At 38.3% G+C, this 15,665-nt stretch overlaps 1 protein-coding gene across 2 annotated transcripts in view; it reads right to left on the bottom strand.

Annotated features, from left to right (window-relative positions):
- The window catches only part of LOC139466911 (neuronal acetylcholine receptor subunit alpha-10-like), a 48,913-nt gene extending 39,882 nt beyond the window's left edge, over window positions 1-9,031 (bottom strand). The window contains exons 1-2 of one of the 2 annotated variants that reach the window (XM_071248665.1): window positions 8,723-9,031; window positions 5,925-6,154 (exon numbers count right to left, since the gene is read on the bottom strand). In XM_071248665.1, the coding sequence (XP_071104766.1) occupies window positions 5,925-5,988 (64 nt within the window). In that variant the 5' untranslated portion in view covers window positions 5,989-6,154; window positions 8,723-9,031. The remainder of the gene's footprint in view (window positions 1-5,924; window positions 6,155-8,722) is intronic. The other variant, XM_071248725.1, reaches the window with a different exon arrangement.
- Between the last annotated feature and the right edge of the window lie 6,634 nt (window positions 9,032-15,665).

Here is a 15,665-nt window from a genome sequence, read left to right as displayed (position 1 = left end):
GTGAAAACGGCCACTGCATAAGAGAAATGGCCATGAGGGTCAGTGAAAACGGCCACTGCATAAGAGAAATGGCCATGAGGGTCAGTGAAAACGGCCACTGCATAAGAGAAATGGCCATGAGGGTCAGTGAAAACGGCCACCTCGTATGGAGAAAACGGCCACCACGAATGATGAAAACGGCCTCTGTATTTATAATGTTTTGATAGTGGAGTACCTTGTTAGAATAATCCATTGGTTTTTCAATGTTGTGATTGTATTTGTATGTGTTGATTGTAGAAGCCAGTTAGAAGATTAAACTTCTTACTCATCTATAAAACAGACAGTGGAATGGTTTCTTTATTTTGAATGATTTCATTTCAGTGTTTTAATTGTAGAAGCCAGTAAGCTATAATTATGAAGCTTAAATATAAAGGTGAGATAAAATGGATTTGAATGAACAACTAGAAACCCCAGAACACGCACTCATCCACTGCACACATTACCTAACACATCGAACAGCATTACAAACCACCCTCAATCTAAACAAGGCTCTCACTCTAGAAGCAATACTAAACCCACAAAATAAACTAGAAAACTTCAAGGCCTTAGGCGTATTCTTAATCAAAACGGAACTAATAAAACCCATCTAAAAACACTATAATCTACCAAATCAAAATCACATAAACAAACAAACATCCACCATACCCAGCTCCCTTAGTTCTCCTCCCCAACCCCATCGGCATCTATTCCAAATCTCAAAATTCCCAAATTCTATATGAGCAACCCCTAAAGCCCCCTCTTGGGTTGCACACACCACTTTCGTCCCTTTCGGAAACACATTAAATGGCCTGACCGGGCGCGTGTGCGAAATACGCATCAGTCGGAAAGCGCACGTTAAATCTCCAAAGTAAGTAAGAAAGTAAGTAAGATTTGAATGATCAGTCGTCATCATGAAGCCTACATGCTCGCATTGCAAGAAGACAGTGAAGTAATTGAGTTTTGAGGTGCATGGATATGAATAAATGTCGATACCACGCTACAGTTAGATAGCGTTTATATTCGAAACATTTTCATAATTTTACTAGTCATACTATTTTTGTGAGATATCAATCACGTGATGTGAGATCTTTGAAGAGAGGGAAAACAACTGTGAACTCTGTCAAAACATGTTGATCGAAAAAGTAATGTAAAATGCATGTTGAATGTTAACTAAATATCACAAATTACCTGTTGAATGCCATTAAAACTGATTTAAAACCATATTGTTACTTCCTTTCCAATTAAATATCCAGAGGCCCTTTCTCCAAACGTGTGGGTCGTTTTCACTAACCCTATTGGCCGTTTTCTCTTATGCAGCGGCCACTTTCTCTTATGCAGCGGCCGTTTTCTCTTATGCAGCGGCCGTTTTCTCTAATTGCGCGATTGCCGTTTTCAAAGTTGGCCGTTTTCACTAGCACCCCCTCCACAATATACTATAACATTGCGTTGATAAGTAAGACAATTTTACTAAGACACATATGTTTCTTAACGATTGAAAAATATCTTTATATTAAAGGACATAATTACTTAAATGAAGAGGTTTACAAAAAGTAAGTTTTGTTTGTTTGTTTGTTGTTTAACGGTGCACACAGCAATATTCAAGCTATATGACGGTCTGTGAATAATCGAGGCTAGACCAGACAACCCAGTGATTGATATCATGAGTATCGATCCACGCAACTGCTATACGATGACATGCATTAAACAAAGTCAGCGAGCCTGACCACCCAATCCTGTTAGTCGCCTCTTACGACAAGCATAGTCGCCTTTTACGGCAAACATGGGTTGCTGAAGACATGTTCTACCCCGGATCTTCATGGGTCTCAAAGTAAGTAGTTACCTACAATTTCGTTTTTCATACTTTGTTATTTGTAGTAAGATAATAATATGACAAGGAGTATCATCATGGATAACAGCTTCTTTATAATACATTCACAACGTTTCAGGGCTAACTGCACCTGATAAAGGGCACGAAGTTTAAGTAGCCCCGTAAAGTTGTGTGTGTATAATAAAGAAGTTGCCATCCATAATAGCGCTCCTTGCCATGTTTACGTACAACTTATAAATGTCTATAAAGACTCATAGATAATAATGTTCATGATAGATCAATATTTATATGCTTATAATTATACAATACATAGAAAACAGTGACATCGATCTTAAAATGAACACATACCCAAGGTACTAAACGACCGTTGTGCTTTGCATTATAACGCTGACGACAGGATAAGGATTAATTGATACGTTGGTGAAGCAGTACCTATCCTTGTGAGTGATATGTTGGTCCATACCGTGAATACCACGTTATCTTTCACGACAGATGTGTAGCACTCCTAAACGTACAGTGAACAAGATGTATGACGTGATGCAGCCGATGCTGGATCCGCGACTAAGAGCTTTCTGTTTGCGGACAGAATCAATCACACTTAGCTAGACGTGGCCATGGGCAGATATGTCTCCATAAAGGGACAAACATATCGCACATTTCTATGAATTACATTCATCTACTTAGTTTTGTTTTACAATGACATTTGTATGCAATTTCATTTTCGTGATATGATCATAAAGAAATAAAAGCAATATTGGGGCACACTCATACACCTTGACGCGTAAACACAGTGTTAGGCCTATATGTATATGTGAAGACAATGTTGAGATTCATGTGTAGGCGGCAATGTTAAGCCAATGTAGGTATTCACGGTCTAGGCGGTCATGTTACAAAAAAGTTGGGGCTCTCTAGTGTCGGCGATCAAGGTACCACAAAGTCGTGAGACATAGTAAGACAATGTCGAGAGTCTATGTGTAGGTTGTCATGGTAAGACAAGGTCGAGAGTCTCTGTGAGGGCGGCCATGGTAGAACAGGTCGAGAGCCTGCTTAAGGCTGTCATGGTAAAATGAGATCGGGAGCCTCTGTGTAGGCTGTCATGGTAAAATAAAGTCGGGAGCCTGTGTGATGGCTGGTATGGTAAAATAAATTTGGGAGCCTGTGTGTAGGCAGTCATGGTAAAATATGATTTGGAGCCTGGGTGTAGGCGGTCATGGTAAAATAAATTTGGGAGCCTGTGTGTAGGCCGTAATGGTTAAAAAAGATTTGGAGCCTGTGTGTAGGCGGTCATGGTAAAATAAATTTGGGAGCCTGTGTGTAGGCAGTCATGGTAGAAAAAGATTTGGAGCCTGTGTGTAGGCGGTCATGGTAAAATAAATTTGGGAGGCTGTGTGTAGGCAGTCATGCTAAAAAGGATTTGGAGCCTGTGTGTAGGCAGTCATGGTAAAATATGATTTGGAGCCTGTGTGTAGGCGGTCATGGTAAACTAAATTTGGGAGCCTGTGTGTAGGCAGTCATGGTAAAATAAAATTTTGGAGCCTGTGTGTAGGCGATCATGTTAAATAAGGTCGAAAACCTGTGTGTAGGCAGTCATGGTAAAATAAGATTTGGAGCCTGTGTGTAGGCGATCATGATAAATATGGTCGAAATCCTGTGTGTAGGCAGTCATAGTAAAATATGATTTGGAGCCTGTGTGTAGGCGATCATGATAAATAAGGTCGAAAGCCTGTGTGTAGGCGATCATGATTCATGGTAAGTCAAGGCCTGGAGTATCTGTGCCAGCGGTCATTTAAAGACAATGTCGGGAGTCTGTGCCAGTGCAGCGTCGGAAGTCTGTGACTCTATGTGCAGGAGGTCCTGGCAAGACAAGGCTTGGACTCTCTGAGTCTTGGAACGATAATAACTCTATGATGGATTCGTTTTAAGTCAGCACATTTTGAACATACATGTTGCGTATTAACGATTTTTACACTTCTGCTTTTTCAAGATAGCATTTTCTCCCGATATTCTCGTCACTGAAATGACTTGCCAGCGGGTTGGAATTATCTGCAAACATCCATGATAACGGGGGAGTATTGGTTTGTCGGACAAGTATGGTTTCAATGGCCATTCGTGCATTAACAAATGACTTTAGCTGTCAGTGATCCGATTGACTTATACCGATATACCGTGTGGTGAAAGTTGAGAGTTTGCTTGGCTGACGCTATGCCATATCACGTTTGAAGTTACTCTAGCGGGGATTTCAATGTCTGAGACAGGCTTAGGAACATGGACACTGCGTATCCTTGCGTAAAATACCGGTTGTACTATCCGCTGCATTAAGTTTGTGATGGATTATGATGATGGCACCGCAGTTAATGCTTGTTTAGCGTGTATAATTATCTGGACATTGTGATGTTTAGCGGATACATCATTGCAGCGTAATTAGACGATGTGGCTTTAATGATGAAATGCAAGATTATGATAAGAGTTTGTTCAAGAAGATACGGCGGCACGTGTTTTACGGTTTAGAGCTGAATCGTGACTCCCTTGGCTTTTCTTGTTTGAATGTCATTTTCAAATGTTTTCTTCAAAGGTCTCAGCGCCATATTGGATGAGACTCAGTACTGTTTAGAACAGACACATTGAAACGTTGTATCGTTAGAACTGGTTTCAATGAAGATGTGTGGGAGTACTTACGTGAGTGAGTGACTGGCATGGGTGGGAGAGTGCGCTGATGCGTGCGAAACGTTGTATCGTTAGAACTTCTTTCAATGACGATGTGGGGGAGTATTTAAGTGAGTGAGTGTGTTGGAATATGCGTGCATGCGACATGTGTCGCTAGAACCGTTTTCAATGAAGATGTGTGAGAGTACTTACGTGAGTGAGTGCGACTGGGATGGGTGGGAGAGTGCGCTGATGCGTGCGAAACGTTGTATCGTTAGAACTGCTTTCAATGAAGATGTGTGGGAGTATTTAAGTGAGTGAGTGGGTTCGAATGCGCGTGCATGCGACAATTGTTGCTAGAACTGCTTTCAAAGAAGATGTTTTGGAGTACTTACGTGAGTGAGTGAGTGAGTGAGTCTGGGATGGATGAGTGAGTTGGAACAGTTTAGGTTGGAAACATACTACATAGTCCATTACAAAAGCAAACAAATGCCTACTTTGTTACGTAGTAGTTATAAGCACACGTGTACAAGTCCTTGTGTGTGTGTGTGTGTGCGTGCGTGCGCGCACGCGAATTTGCTTTCACAATCATATTACGTGTATATGCGCATACTTAAACGTGAACATCTATTTACAAATAACTATTTTACATATCTATGGGCATAGTCTCAATAATACATTTACGTGTATATATTGCATATGCGAACAATGTTCAATTATACATGGTTTAATTCTACGTATACTTGTATAAACTAAACCATGCTCTTTATCTTGTTATGATGTGTGTCAACCTATGTATAAACGCCAATGTATTAAAATACACTTTCGCCGCCATGTTAGTGACAGATCACATACTTTTCACAGCGAACATTCTAAAGCATTCGTCTTCCTCTTTGATTCCATAATACATTCTTCTGTACACAAAAGGTCCAGTGCATGTTTACAAGACTCTATAAGTTGGGGTACGGTTTAAACTGTCAAGGTCTTTTTCCACTGTTTTAATCTATAACCAGTGCTATCTTTGAAAGAACTCTTCATGAAATCAATATTTACGCACATAACCGTAATTAGAATGTGTTACAACGAAATGCATAATTATAAAATATAAGAATGTGATTACATCACAAATAAACATACAATCAACATGGCTAGTTTTTCATTTTGAGCCAGATTATGAGATAAACCAGTTCGATACAGCAATGCAATGATAAGAATGTGGAAAAAACTTTGATTTCCCCAATCTAAGTTGCAGCATCCGTCATCATTTGTGGCAAATATAGCGCTATGATTCCAAGATAATGGCTTGTCATAATGGCCAAGACATCATTGATCCAGACAGTCTCATAAAATTGCCACTTAGGAATTTTGAAACTTATTAATTATAAGGGACAATCTCCTGATCAGACAAGTCAGAGAAAGGTCAAACAAGCCTTACCTCCACACACTAGGATGGAGCTGATGACACTAATCCACACACAGAGGTTGTCCACAAACATCATAGGGTACCTTCACCCATCGGGGTGCGCGGTGCAAGAAGGGAAGGTTCTGTGTATCAGTGTTTGGCTGTCATCTCTGGTATGCGTCCATGTAGAAAGGATTCGGATAACCGCTTAGCTCTGGTACTGGAGAACATGAAGTGTTGAGATATTACCAGTTGGGATGAATCTGGAAGGCATACAATTATCGATACCGTGAACATTCTTGTACATGAATAGTGTATGTCGCACGACATTTGTCTTAGACCAACCAATGGGAAGAACACTTGCTAGTCCGAGTTTAGACAGAGCACATTTTTAATCTTAAGTGGATCTGTTCTCTGAAAAAGGTCACATCAATTAAGGGCTTGTCTTTGCTGGAGGAAATGTAAAAGAAACATAACTGCTCGTTAAGTATGAAGTGCACACGGTAGTGCAGTGACGTGGCTTATTTCAGCAACGTTAAGTAGGAGATTGATCATGGATCATCATTCTTTTCTCCTATGCTATAGATAGTATGATGTGTGCCAGGTGTATGACATATGTTATGACGGCACCAGCGTGGAACTTTACTATATTTTAAATCTCCTAACGCATTTGGTGATATTTGGACAAATATAACAAAAGGGAAATTCAGCAAAAGCTTTTAGCAAGGTCACATACTTCAGCAGCAAGAAGTCCATATCACTGTTTATTTGAATATAAAACCAAACAATCAATGATTGTATTTAATTATTTATGAAAATGTCAATATTTGCAAAATTGTTAATAGTTTATTTATTAATCTGTCTTGAACATTTACAAAACCGATTGCCTTTCCGCTGAACATGAACTATTTGATATCCGGTTTCAATATTAAGGTATTCGGACAGCATAATATAATAGACATTTGAGTGGGAGACCTGTTCAACATCAGACAGGCAGGTATAATAGTTTTCAACTTCTCTGGATTATGTGGTACATATTTATATATCTACTCTGGATAAAACAGATACCATCTGACGAACGCATATCAATTTTGTCAAAATGATGCAAAACATGAAAACAGTGTTTTTGACTTTTGTTTTAAGAACGTAAATGGTACTGATCGTCAGTGATCAGTGATTCATATAATTTTCACCGCTATTTTGCGGTTTATGCCCCATTGAATCTGTTTCGTAAGATAATCGAGACGTTGACGTTACAGATTAAAGATAAAGAGAGATGGTTTTACATTATATTCAATACCCTACCCTACCCAATACCCCGAACTATTTTCTCAATTTTCATTTCAAATACAAACAAAGAGAAGAGAGTGGATATTCTGAAACATATATGATATAAACAAGGAGTCGATACCTAGTCTGCATCGCAATTTATACTATACATTGACACATGGTATTTGTATATGTATGAACAAATACTAGCTTGGCATGAACATATGTTTTTGGTTGCTCTTAGTTCCATTTTGTGTTTCCTCAAGGCTTTATAACCTATATTCAAATAAAAATCTAGCATTACAGTTTAGGCTAATAATCCTTTATTTAACAACCTTTAATTATCAATCATGTTCTGGGTTGGAAATGATATTGAATACAACCGTGTAAGTCAATGAAAGATGTCATGATGTGTTAATTATAGAGGAATCTCTTTCACCGTATGCTATGCTAACCCCCTAATACCAATATAACCAAGATAAGGAGCAATGACCGCATCCTATATTCTATGTTTTCATGATCGTAAACCGTAAACGATTTTTGCACCACCTTTAATTACCTATCTTTCTTCGTTTTTTCTCAGATTAATGTTTTTCTTTAGTATCAGCTCCGTCAGTTTTAGCCTTTATTCCTTAATGAAGGTATATTCATATGAACTGTGTGACACCATCTATCGACAGATACTGTCTAAATCCTGCAAAAGACGTCATACGCATTACATCCTGCATAGAGTTAATTTCAACAGAAATATACTTGAGTTGAACAATTCTGATGGCGCTTGTTTCTCGAAAGGTCAAAGAAAGCTATGAAAGATTTAATACAATGCCGAGGAATAACAGAAATCGATAACTATTTCAGGCTGTTCTTCAAAACCTGAATATTTCGAATTCAGACAGTAATCACACCAAGGGACACAGTTTGACATAAAACACAAGAAAGATATTTATCTTAATAAATCTATTAAAAAAATTACAGTAACATTATATAACTAGTAAATTCGGTTTAACTGCCAGCTCATTGTTGATTCTCTCTCTTCTGCATGTAATTGTGATAGAGGTTGTCAGTGAGATATGGAGGGGTCATGATCAATTATTAAACGTCAGATTTTATGTCGAAATCACTCTTCGACTCGTCAACCTCTTGAGAAAAGGACGTGTCTTTAATGGCGAAAAAAAAAAATTGTTCATCGTATATAGATACGAATAACCTGCTAATAACGAAGACGTTTTAAGGTAAGTAAGAATTGTTTTTATCGCACCTACAAGCATTTGACTTTCAAACATAATGTCGCAAAGCAACACAGATTATATAGGTGTGAAATGTCCGTTTTGCATAAGTCATTATTTACAAAACATACCTTCTTGATTTACAACTTTGCTACTAAGAAGTTTGATTTGTGAAGCAATTACCTTATATCGACTTTTCCAGATGATTACATAAATGTAGGTAGTTGATAGAGACAAAGAATACATACATACCCATCGACATAGCAACAACATAACCATACCCATGATTGATGTAACCCGTTCAACGGAAACATGACGTTGCATGCACACACTCACCTTAATGGTAGTCCACAATCAGTTAAGCCATGTGCGTGTTTCTTATTCACGAGAACGTATCAGCAGCCATACAGACAGGCACCTCTCTACCGGTTCCCGCTTTCTAACAGAACAGATGCAACTTGACAAATCACACTCAAATATTTGCTTTGTAATATTTCTGCTCGTCTTGTCTACACAGCAATATAATCCAAGAATTGTCATTGATTATCTGTGTCCAGTTCTTCAGCATTCTAACACATGGTGCTACCTGCTCTTGCAAGCCAAACCAAGTGACTACAGGATTGAGTCTAGGCTCCAAGCTTGCTATTGATTGGAGGAACCGCCTTCGATTGACAGCCTCAAATGTGATGTATACATCCTCTAAGCTCGACAGCAGTGAAAGCGGAATATCCCCAGCGACTTATTCCTCATAATAGCTCTCTATTAGCCTTTTGTCGGGCCTGGGTGGTCGCACTGAAGGCGACACTATGAACACGGACCGGACATGTTAACAAAAGGCGAGATGATTATCACACCATATTTAACAGCTGTGTAGAATGAGAATGTTTATAAACAATGAAACAAATATGCTTATTTCATATATTGTCCCGAGGAATGTTACCAATGACCATTATTGAAATCATATTGAATATAATGTATTAAGAATGTGGTCAGGTTTTTGTTTGTCATTGAGAGTTTAATTGAATGCCATCATGTTAACCAAGTTTCTGTTTGTTAAATATAAACTTGATATAACTAGAGTGACACTACATGCTGACTTTGGTGCAATGAAAATGGATATATACAAGTATCACATCTAAAGCAGTGTCAAAACAGAGTGGAAGGGGGAAACGTTAATTATACATGTCTAGAAACCTTTTAAGAACAGTAATGTTTCTCATCCTAATTGGTTTCAAATTCCACGTTTGAAAGATATCCTGTTTTAATTTATTATATATTTAATGGGAGGGGGTTTGTTTTGGCAAATGTATTATTTGTTTTATCTAGTATTTTCCACATATATGTAAATGGCAAAGGACACAGATGCAAATGGCTGTTGGTATCACGAGACTCCTAATACCTAAGCAAAAACACTGACAAACTTAATATGGATTTGAATGCTCCCAAATATGAAAATGTAGAATTTACATTTCTACACTCACGAGATGGCATGACAATATCCCCATTAGACCTGTGGGATATTATCACTAATAAAAACACAAACACTAGAATTACGCTATGTAAATAAACATCTCAGATGGCTTATGTGATGATCCTCATACTAGCGAAGGAGACACTTGCCATGTAAAGGAGACCGCCTCCGTGGTCTAGTGGTAGAGCGTCTGACCGGAGAGCGGAATGTCCGAGGTTTGATACCCGGTCGCGTTAAAGACGTTAAAGACGATGGTATTTGTTGTTACCCTGTCTGGTCGACTCGGAATCAGTATACTGTGTCTGAGTGGGATATTCATGTTAAAACTGCGGCATGGTATCTCAGTGAGCTGGCACTATAAATCGGCATCAGTCGGACTAGTACAAGCAGCCACACGTACGTGCACGTCGCTATACAAGTGCAATAATCTTGGACGGGACGTGAAATCCAATTGTCACCTCACCTCATCTCATGCAAATGAATACAAGTCACCTCATCATCAACTTTTCTTGCAGGTTTTACCTGCACGTATCTGTCAGGGCTGTAAGTATTGCGTGAGAGAGTGAGCTGGGTTTAACGCCACTGTTATAGTATTCCAGCTATGCCTGATGTGGGAGGAAAGCTCAAAGTTGTTCAGGTGTAGACCAAGCAGGCGTTATGCGTGTACAAGTGCTGTATATTTACCCGGTACTGAAACATATAGTGCACAGAAGGTGTGAATAAGTACCTGTTCCAGTTATATTTTTCAGACGTTATAATTTTGAAGATTTGGATTACATATATTGCTAATAGTAAAGTATTAGAATTGAGTGTGTTTTAACTACAACAATATTGTTAACTACTACACTGTCGCAAAATTATTTCACTGAACAGACTATATATTTTTATTATGAAAAAATATTTCATACATAATTCAACAGAAACATTTAGCCGAAGTCATTTTCATGGACAGCGTAGTTCTTGATTGATATTCAGAAGGTGAAACCTGCATCCGAGTCTTGTGTGACGCCATCCCAACAACAGATGCTACTGACAGAGTAGGTTAAAAGTGATGAAACTTGGGTGACAAGTGTACAATCGTGAAGACAAACACCACACTATTTGCATTTCCCTTGTGAAGTGTATGAGATACGTACACTGCCGGCTGACAGCTGTCTGCGGAAGAGTAAAAAGATTACACGTTCGCTATTCACAGCACAAACATCTAATATTGCCCTAGGGCCTGTTATTGTATCCACAGATATGTGGGCGTTTGACGACTACTGTATCAGGTAAGTGATCAAACATTATTAAGATGGGAGTAGCGTGCTCTCCTATTTGTCTACAGTTGCTTGTTTTTGTGTACCAAGTATTTCATCGTCGTCGTCATCATCATCATCATCATCATCATCGTCATCATGATCATGATGATCATCATCATCATCATAAAAGCTGCAACAACAAGAAAATTATGTAAGCGACAAAATCATTTTCATACCCATAACATATTTCTGCTAAGATCAGTATATTACTGAATCACTATCAATTAGTGATGACACCAGGTGTTCGCGAAGGGGTGAATGTTTCCTGCCCGAAGTCCAACCTAGATAAAAGTCCTTAGGCTTACCTGTAAATTAGCGCTTAAGCTTGGCTTGATATAAAACACTTGTATATAAATTCTTTGGTATAGTTATATATAGTACACGCATGTATATAAGGGCTCACTGATAGGGTTACTATATTACAGCACGTACCTGTGTAAGCGTTTAGGATTAGTTTGATTTTAATAAAAAAAACCATGAATATAGGATCTTTGGATTAGTTTGATAGAAGTCACGCCTGTATACAAGTATTTACACCTAGTTTGATATAATACACACTTGTATAGTTTGATATAATATCCACATGTAGATAAGTGATTAGGCTAAGTTTGTTATACTACACACCAATAGGTGAATGTTTCCACTTTATATGATATAGTACATACCCATATGTATATGGGTATAACGTATATAGGAATATAAGAGATTAGGCTTAGTTTGATATACTACACACATATAGGTGAATGTTTCCACTTTATATGATATAGTACATACCCATAGGTACATACCCCTAGGTCCATAGATATAACGCATATAGGTCTACGTAAAGAAACGAGGTAACTCATATAGCGGGATAACTTCTTGTAAAGTGGCATTTAGAGGTTGGTGTGATGAACAATACATATGGACATTATGTCAACTTCATCACTTGCTTGATAACGGTGCTAGTATCTACACCACCGAAACAATTCATTGTAATACAAAGTTGTATGATTATAGAACTGTCTCCCTTGTACATATAACGAAAACTAAACAGACGTTAAGGGAACCAAGTGTGTGTCCTGCATTGGTTGGCAATCTCAGTACACATCACTCACTGTCACAGTGTCATGGTATCAACATGGTATTGAAAGCTGTGGAGGTACACCATCGGTGGTTCTATCGTCATGTGTTCTCGACTCTTGCCATCTTTTATGAAATCGTTGTTTTCTTACCCTTCATTATACTTGGAAGCAGTTAATCAGTATATTGGCATTCGCAACATCAAAGGTACACACTAATAAGACCATGGATAATCACTGATAATTAGGTGCCAATCGCTGAATAATGAAGAGGCTACCTTTTGCCTTAAGTACGTTAAACCTATGTCTAAAGAAGGTGCGCAATTACTTTGTATTCATTTGCACTGGAACATAACACCATTATCATGTTATCAATGCAAATCCTTGCCCTTTACTCCAAACCTCGTAGTTACATTGAATCCATCATCCATGATAATTGAATGTTACCCAATCGAGTATTAATGGGGTCTTTCGGTCTTGTGCCCAGTAAACATTTGCCTACCGCTGCAGTTGCATGATTTGTATCTTAATCCAGAGACTTGGGGGTCTTACAAATGTTGGGAGAAGAACGATTAGAATTCACCCACATTTCCCTCATCCATCATGCGGTAGGTTGGTCTAGACACGGGCCAAGAAAAGAAAGCCCCACCATTTTCTTCTCATTACCAATGGCGCCAATCAGAGGAGTCGGGTGCCCCTACCAATCGTTAGTACGACGTGACAATTGCCCCGATTTCAAGAGGACAGGGAGCTCTTTTTTGGAAAACCAATTCTTTGGGGATTTACTCCATGTATAGTTGCATCATGTTTGTGAGCTCTGGTTCTTTAAGATCGTAATGTTGGTGTAGTGCTTTCTCTGGTCTCACCACCAGCGATTATTGGCCATTTTATTCCCAGGAGAATATAACAGGGTTATGACATAAGGGGCATCGATTGGACAAATTTATTATATTTACACTGATGTTCCAAAGATCGACCCTTGGAGACACCGCAGCCGGCTCAAGTCAATTCAGACTACTTCACAATAAAAAATAGCATTGTCGTTTCTTCTGGTGAATCTTAACATCGATAGTGATTCCTAATTGTAGCATGTCATCTTCAACACTGTGATTGACCTAGACTATATTGATGTTCAGCGTTTCTTCCTCGGAGAGTATTATTCTCTCGTGTACTCACTGGAACCGTTTTGTGTGCCTTGAAACAGCAGAGTTTGGAACGCGTAGAATTTTATTACATTTAACCCTTGAAAAAGGGCCCATCGTAATACTTGGGAACTTAATGATGGTGTGAACTGAATATCGCGCGGAGAACTGAAGTAAGGCATTGTTGATGAATCGATCTTTGCCTCATTTTTACCTTCAAGAATACTCATACTGTGTTAAGCAATGGACAAAAAACCGTATTTTGTTTGCATTGAATGTAGTAACCTGCTACACAAAGTTCCGCTTGCTATATGTAAGTGTAACTACTCATTCATGTTTAACATGGCATGCGTTTTGTTACTTAGCCAGGCATAACAATGTAGGTACTTCATGTCCATCACAGTGCGTGTATGTTTACAGATTCAAAACGTCACTACAGTTAGTCCGCAATAACACCACTCCGGGACTTCCACTTAGCAGCACCATGAATAGAAACGCATCCGGCTGCAAAAATGTCTTAAAAATTTGCATAAAAAATATTCCATGAGAACTCAAAAGGGGCTGTAATTTCAAGACCATTTTACGAGATGAAAGATGTTCTGTGATAAGAATTTATCCTGTCATTTCAGCATCTATCGTCTTCATACATACTTCATGATCATGGTGAGCCTCTCATGAAAATGTTTAGAATTATGCTACATGCTGCAAAAACGCTTATCAAGCAGTAAAATGGAGCAAACGCAAATACGCACACTATCCACAAGTGACGCTTGACTGTATAATTGAACATCGATTCTTGTTCAACCTTTAATTCTTATGCCGTTTTAGTGACTCACGTGTGTTGGTGTTGGAATGTTGTCCACAAAGCCCGACCAGTGCAGTCTATTTCGTACCAGATCGATGATTTGCTGGGTGAATTTTGTCTCAAAATATCAATATCATAGAAAGTGAATATTCCCTATAAACCTAATTAGCGGAACTGGATATTTACACCACAGGCCTGTTTACAGTGAGTATTCGCATTAGATTTTTCTACAAGCTTAAGTGGAAGCCATGTAGGGTCCTAGAGAACGCAACCGAGTTCTTCGGGACTAAGAGACACAATATCTCGAATAAGAAATCATTTAACGATCGTTCGCTTCAATTTGCCAACATTAGGGCAAGTATGGGACAGTTGCGAGCTGATGATGAAAGAGTTAAGATGAAAATTACTGGCTAGAGCTGGGGTATTCTATAATTAAATACAATTATCCTCCCATTACTAACATAAACTAGATTCTTGACTAGTGTGTCATTATTATTTTTCAGCTACATTTTATTCAATCATGATATGAGATTAGGCCAATTTCAAAACTGTCGGAGGTTGATGTGAATGGGGTCAATGAATCTGAGCTAAAGCAAACTACGTGTGTAGAACTCGGTAGTCTAAATCAAATAAGCATTTACATGACTATTCCTCATTATGGTAACTACATGAGCTGCTGGGTTCAACGGCGCCTTGACATATCTGTTATCACTGATACCATTATACTGCACAATGATAACCTAATCAGTCTAAGTTCAGCTCAACTAATTCATAAATGGAGTGTTTTGTAAACTAAGTCCTTTTTGTTACGTCTCTTTCTTTGGCGTGTTTCAAAATATGAATACATTGGCACTGTATATGTTCGTCTTTGACAATATTATTAAACGACGTTGACGTAAAAATGTAAAGTTGCACATGATACACAATGACAGCTTTAAAAACATAAAATAATTTTGAAATGAATGTCACATTAATGCATGTGACATGTCACAGTTATCAAATATTTTGACGGGAGTTATATTCTCTCAGGTCTGTGCAATAACTTTGACAGTTGACAGGTGGCGATTCTCCTAGGGGAACACGATAGAATATCTGATTACTTGTATATTCCTTGATGATCCGATTGATGATGATTGATTGTTATGCTCCAGATTTTACAGTGTACAAGTAGCTATATAATAACGCTGGTGTTATCATATGGAATTACCAGTGTGACTGTAAGTGGTCGATTTATCCATCTACTTGTGATTGCCAAGACAATGGGTATATCAAGAACAATAATCCTTTGATTTATTCTTCAAAGGGTAGTCACAAGAAATGGTAAGGAGAGAAAAAGGCGATAAATTAGACTTCATTAATAGGCCAATGCCTTGGGGGTTTCCATAGCATTTCGTACAAAAGAACATGAAAACTTTTAGTACCAAAATGGAAATGAGTTGTAGAAAGACGATTTAAGACAAGTAAAGGAAAGTATTAGATATATGAGATTTTGTAGATAT

Source organism: Haliotis cracherodii, unplaced genomic scaffold, assembly GCF_022045235.1.
Source record: "Haliotis cracherodii isolate W230 unplaced genomic scaffold, xgHalCrac1.p SCAF_1, whole genome shotgun sequence".
Taxonomy (NCBI): domain Eukaryota; kingdom Metazoa; phylum Mollusca; class Gastropoda; order Lepetellida; family Haliotidae; genus Haliotis; species Haliotis cracherodii.
The sequence above is the reverse complement of the archived record's forward strand: the minus strand, read 5'-3'. Positions and strand labels throughout refer to the sequence as shown.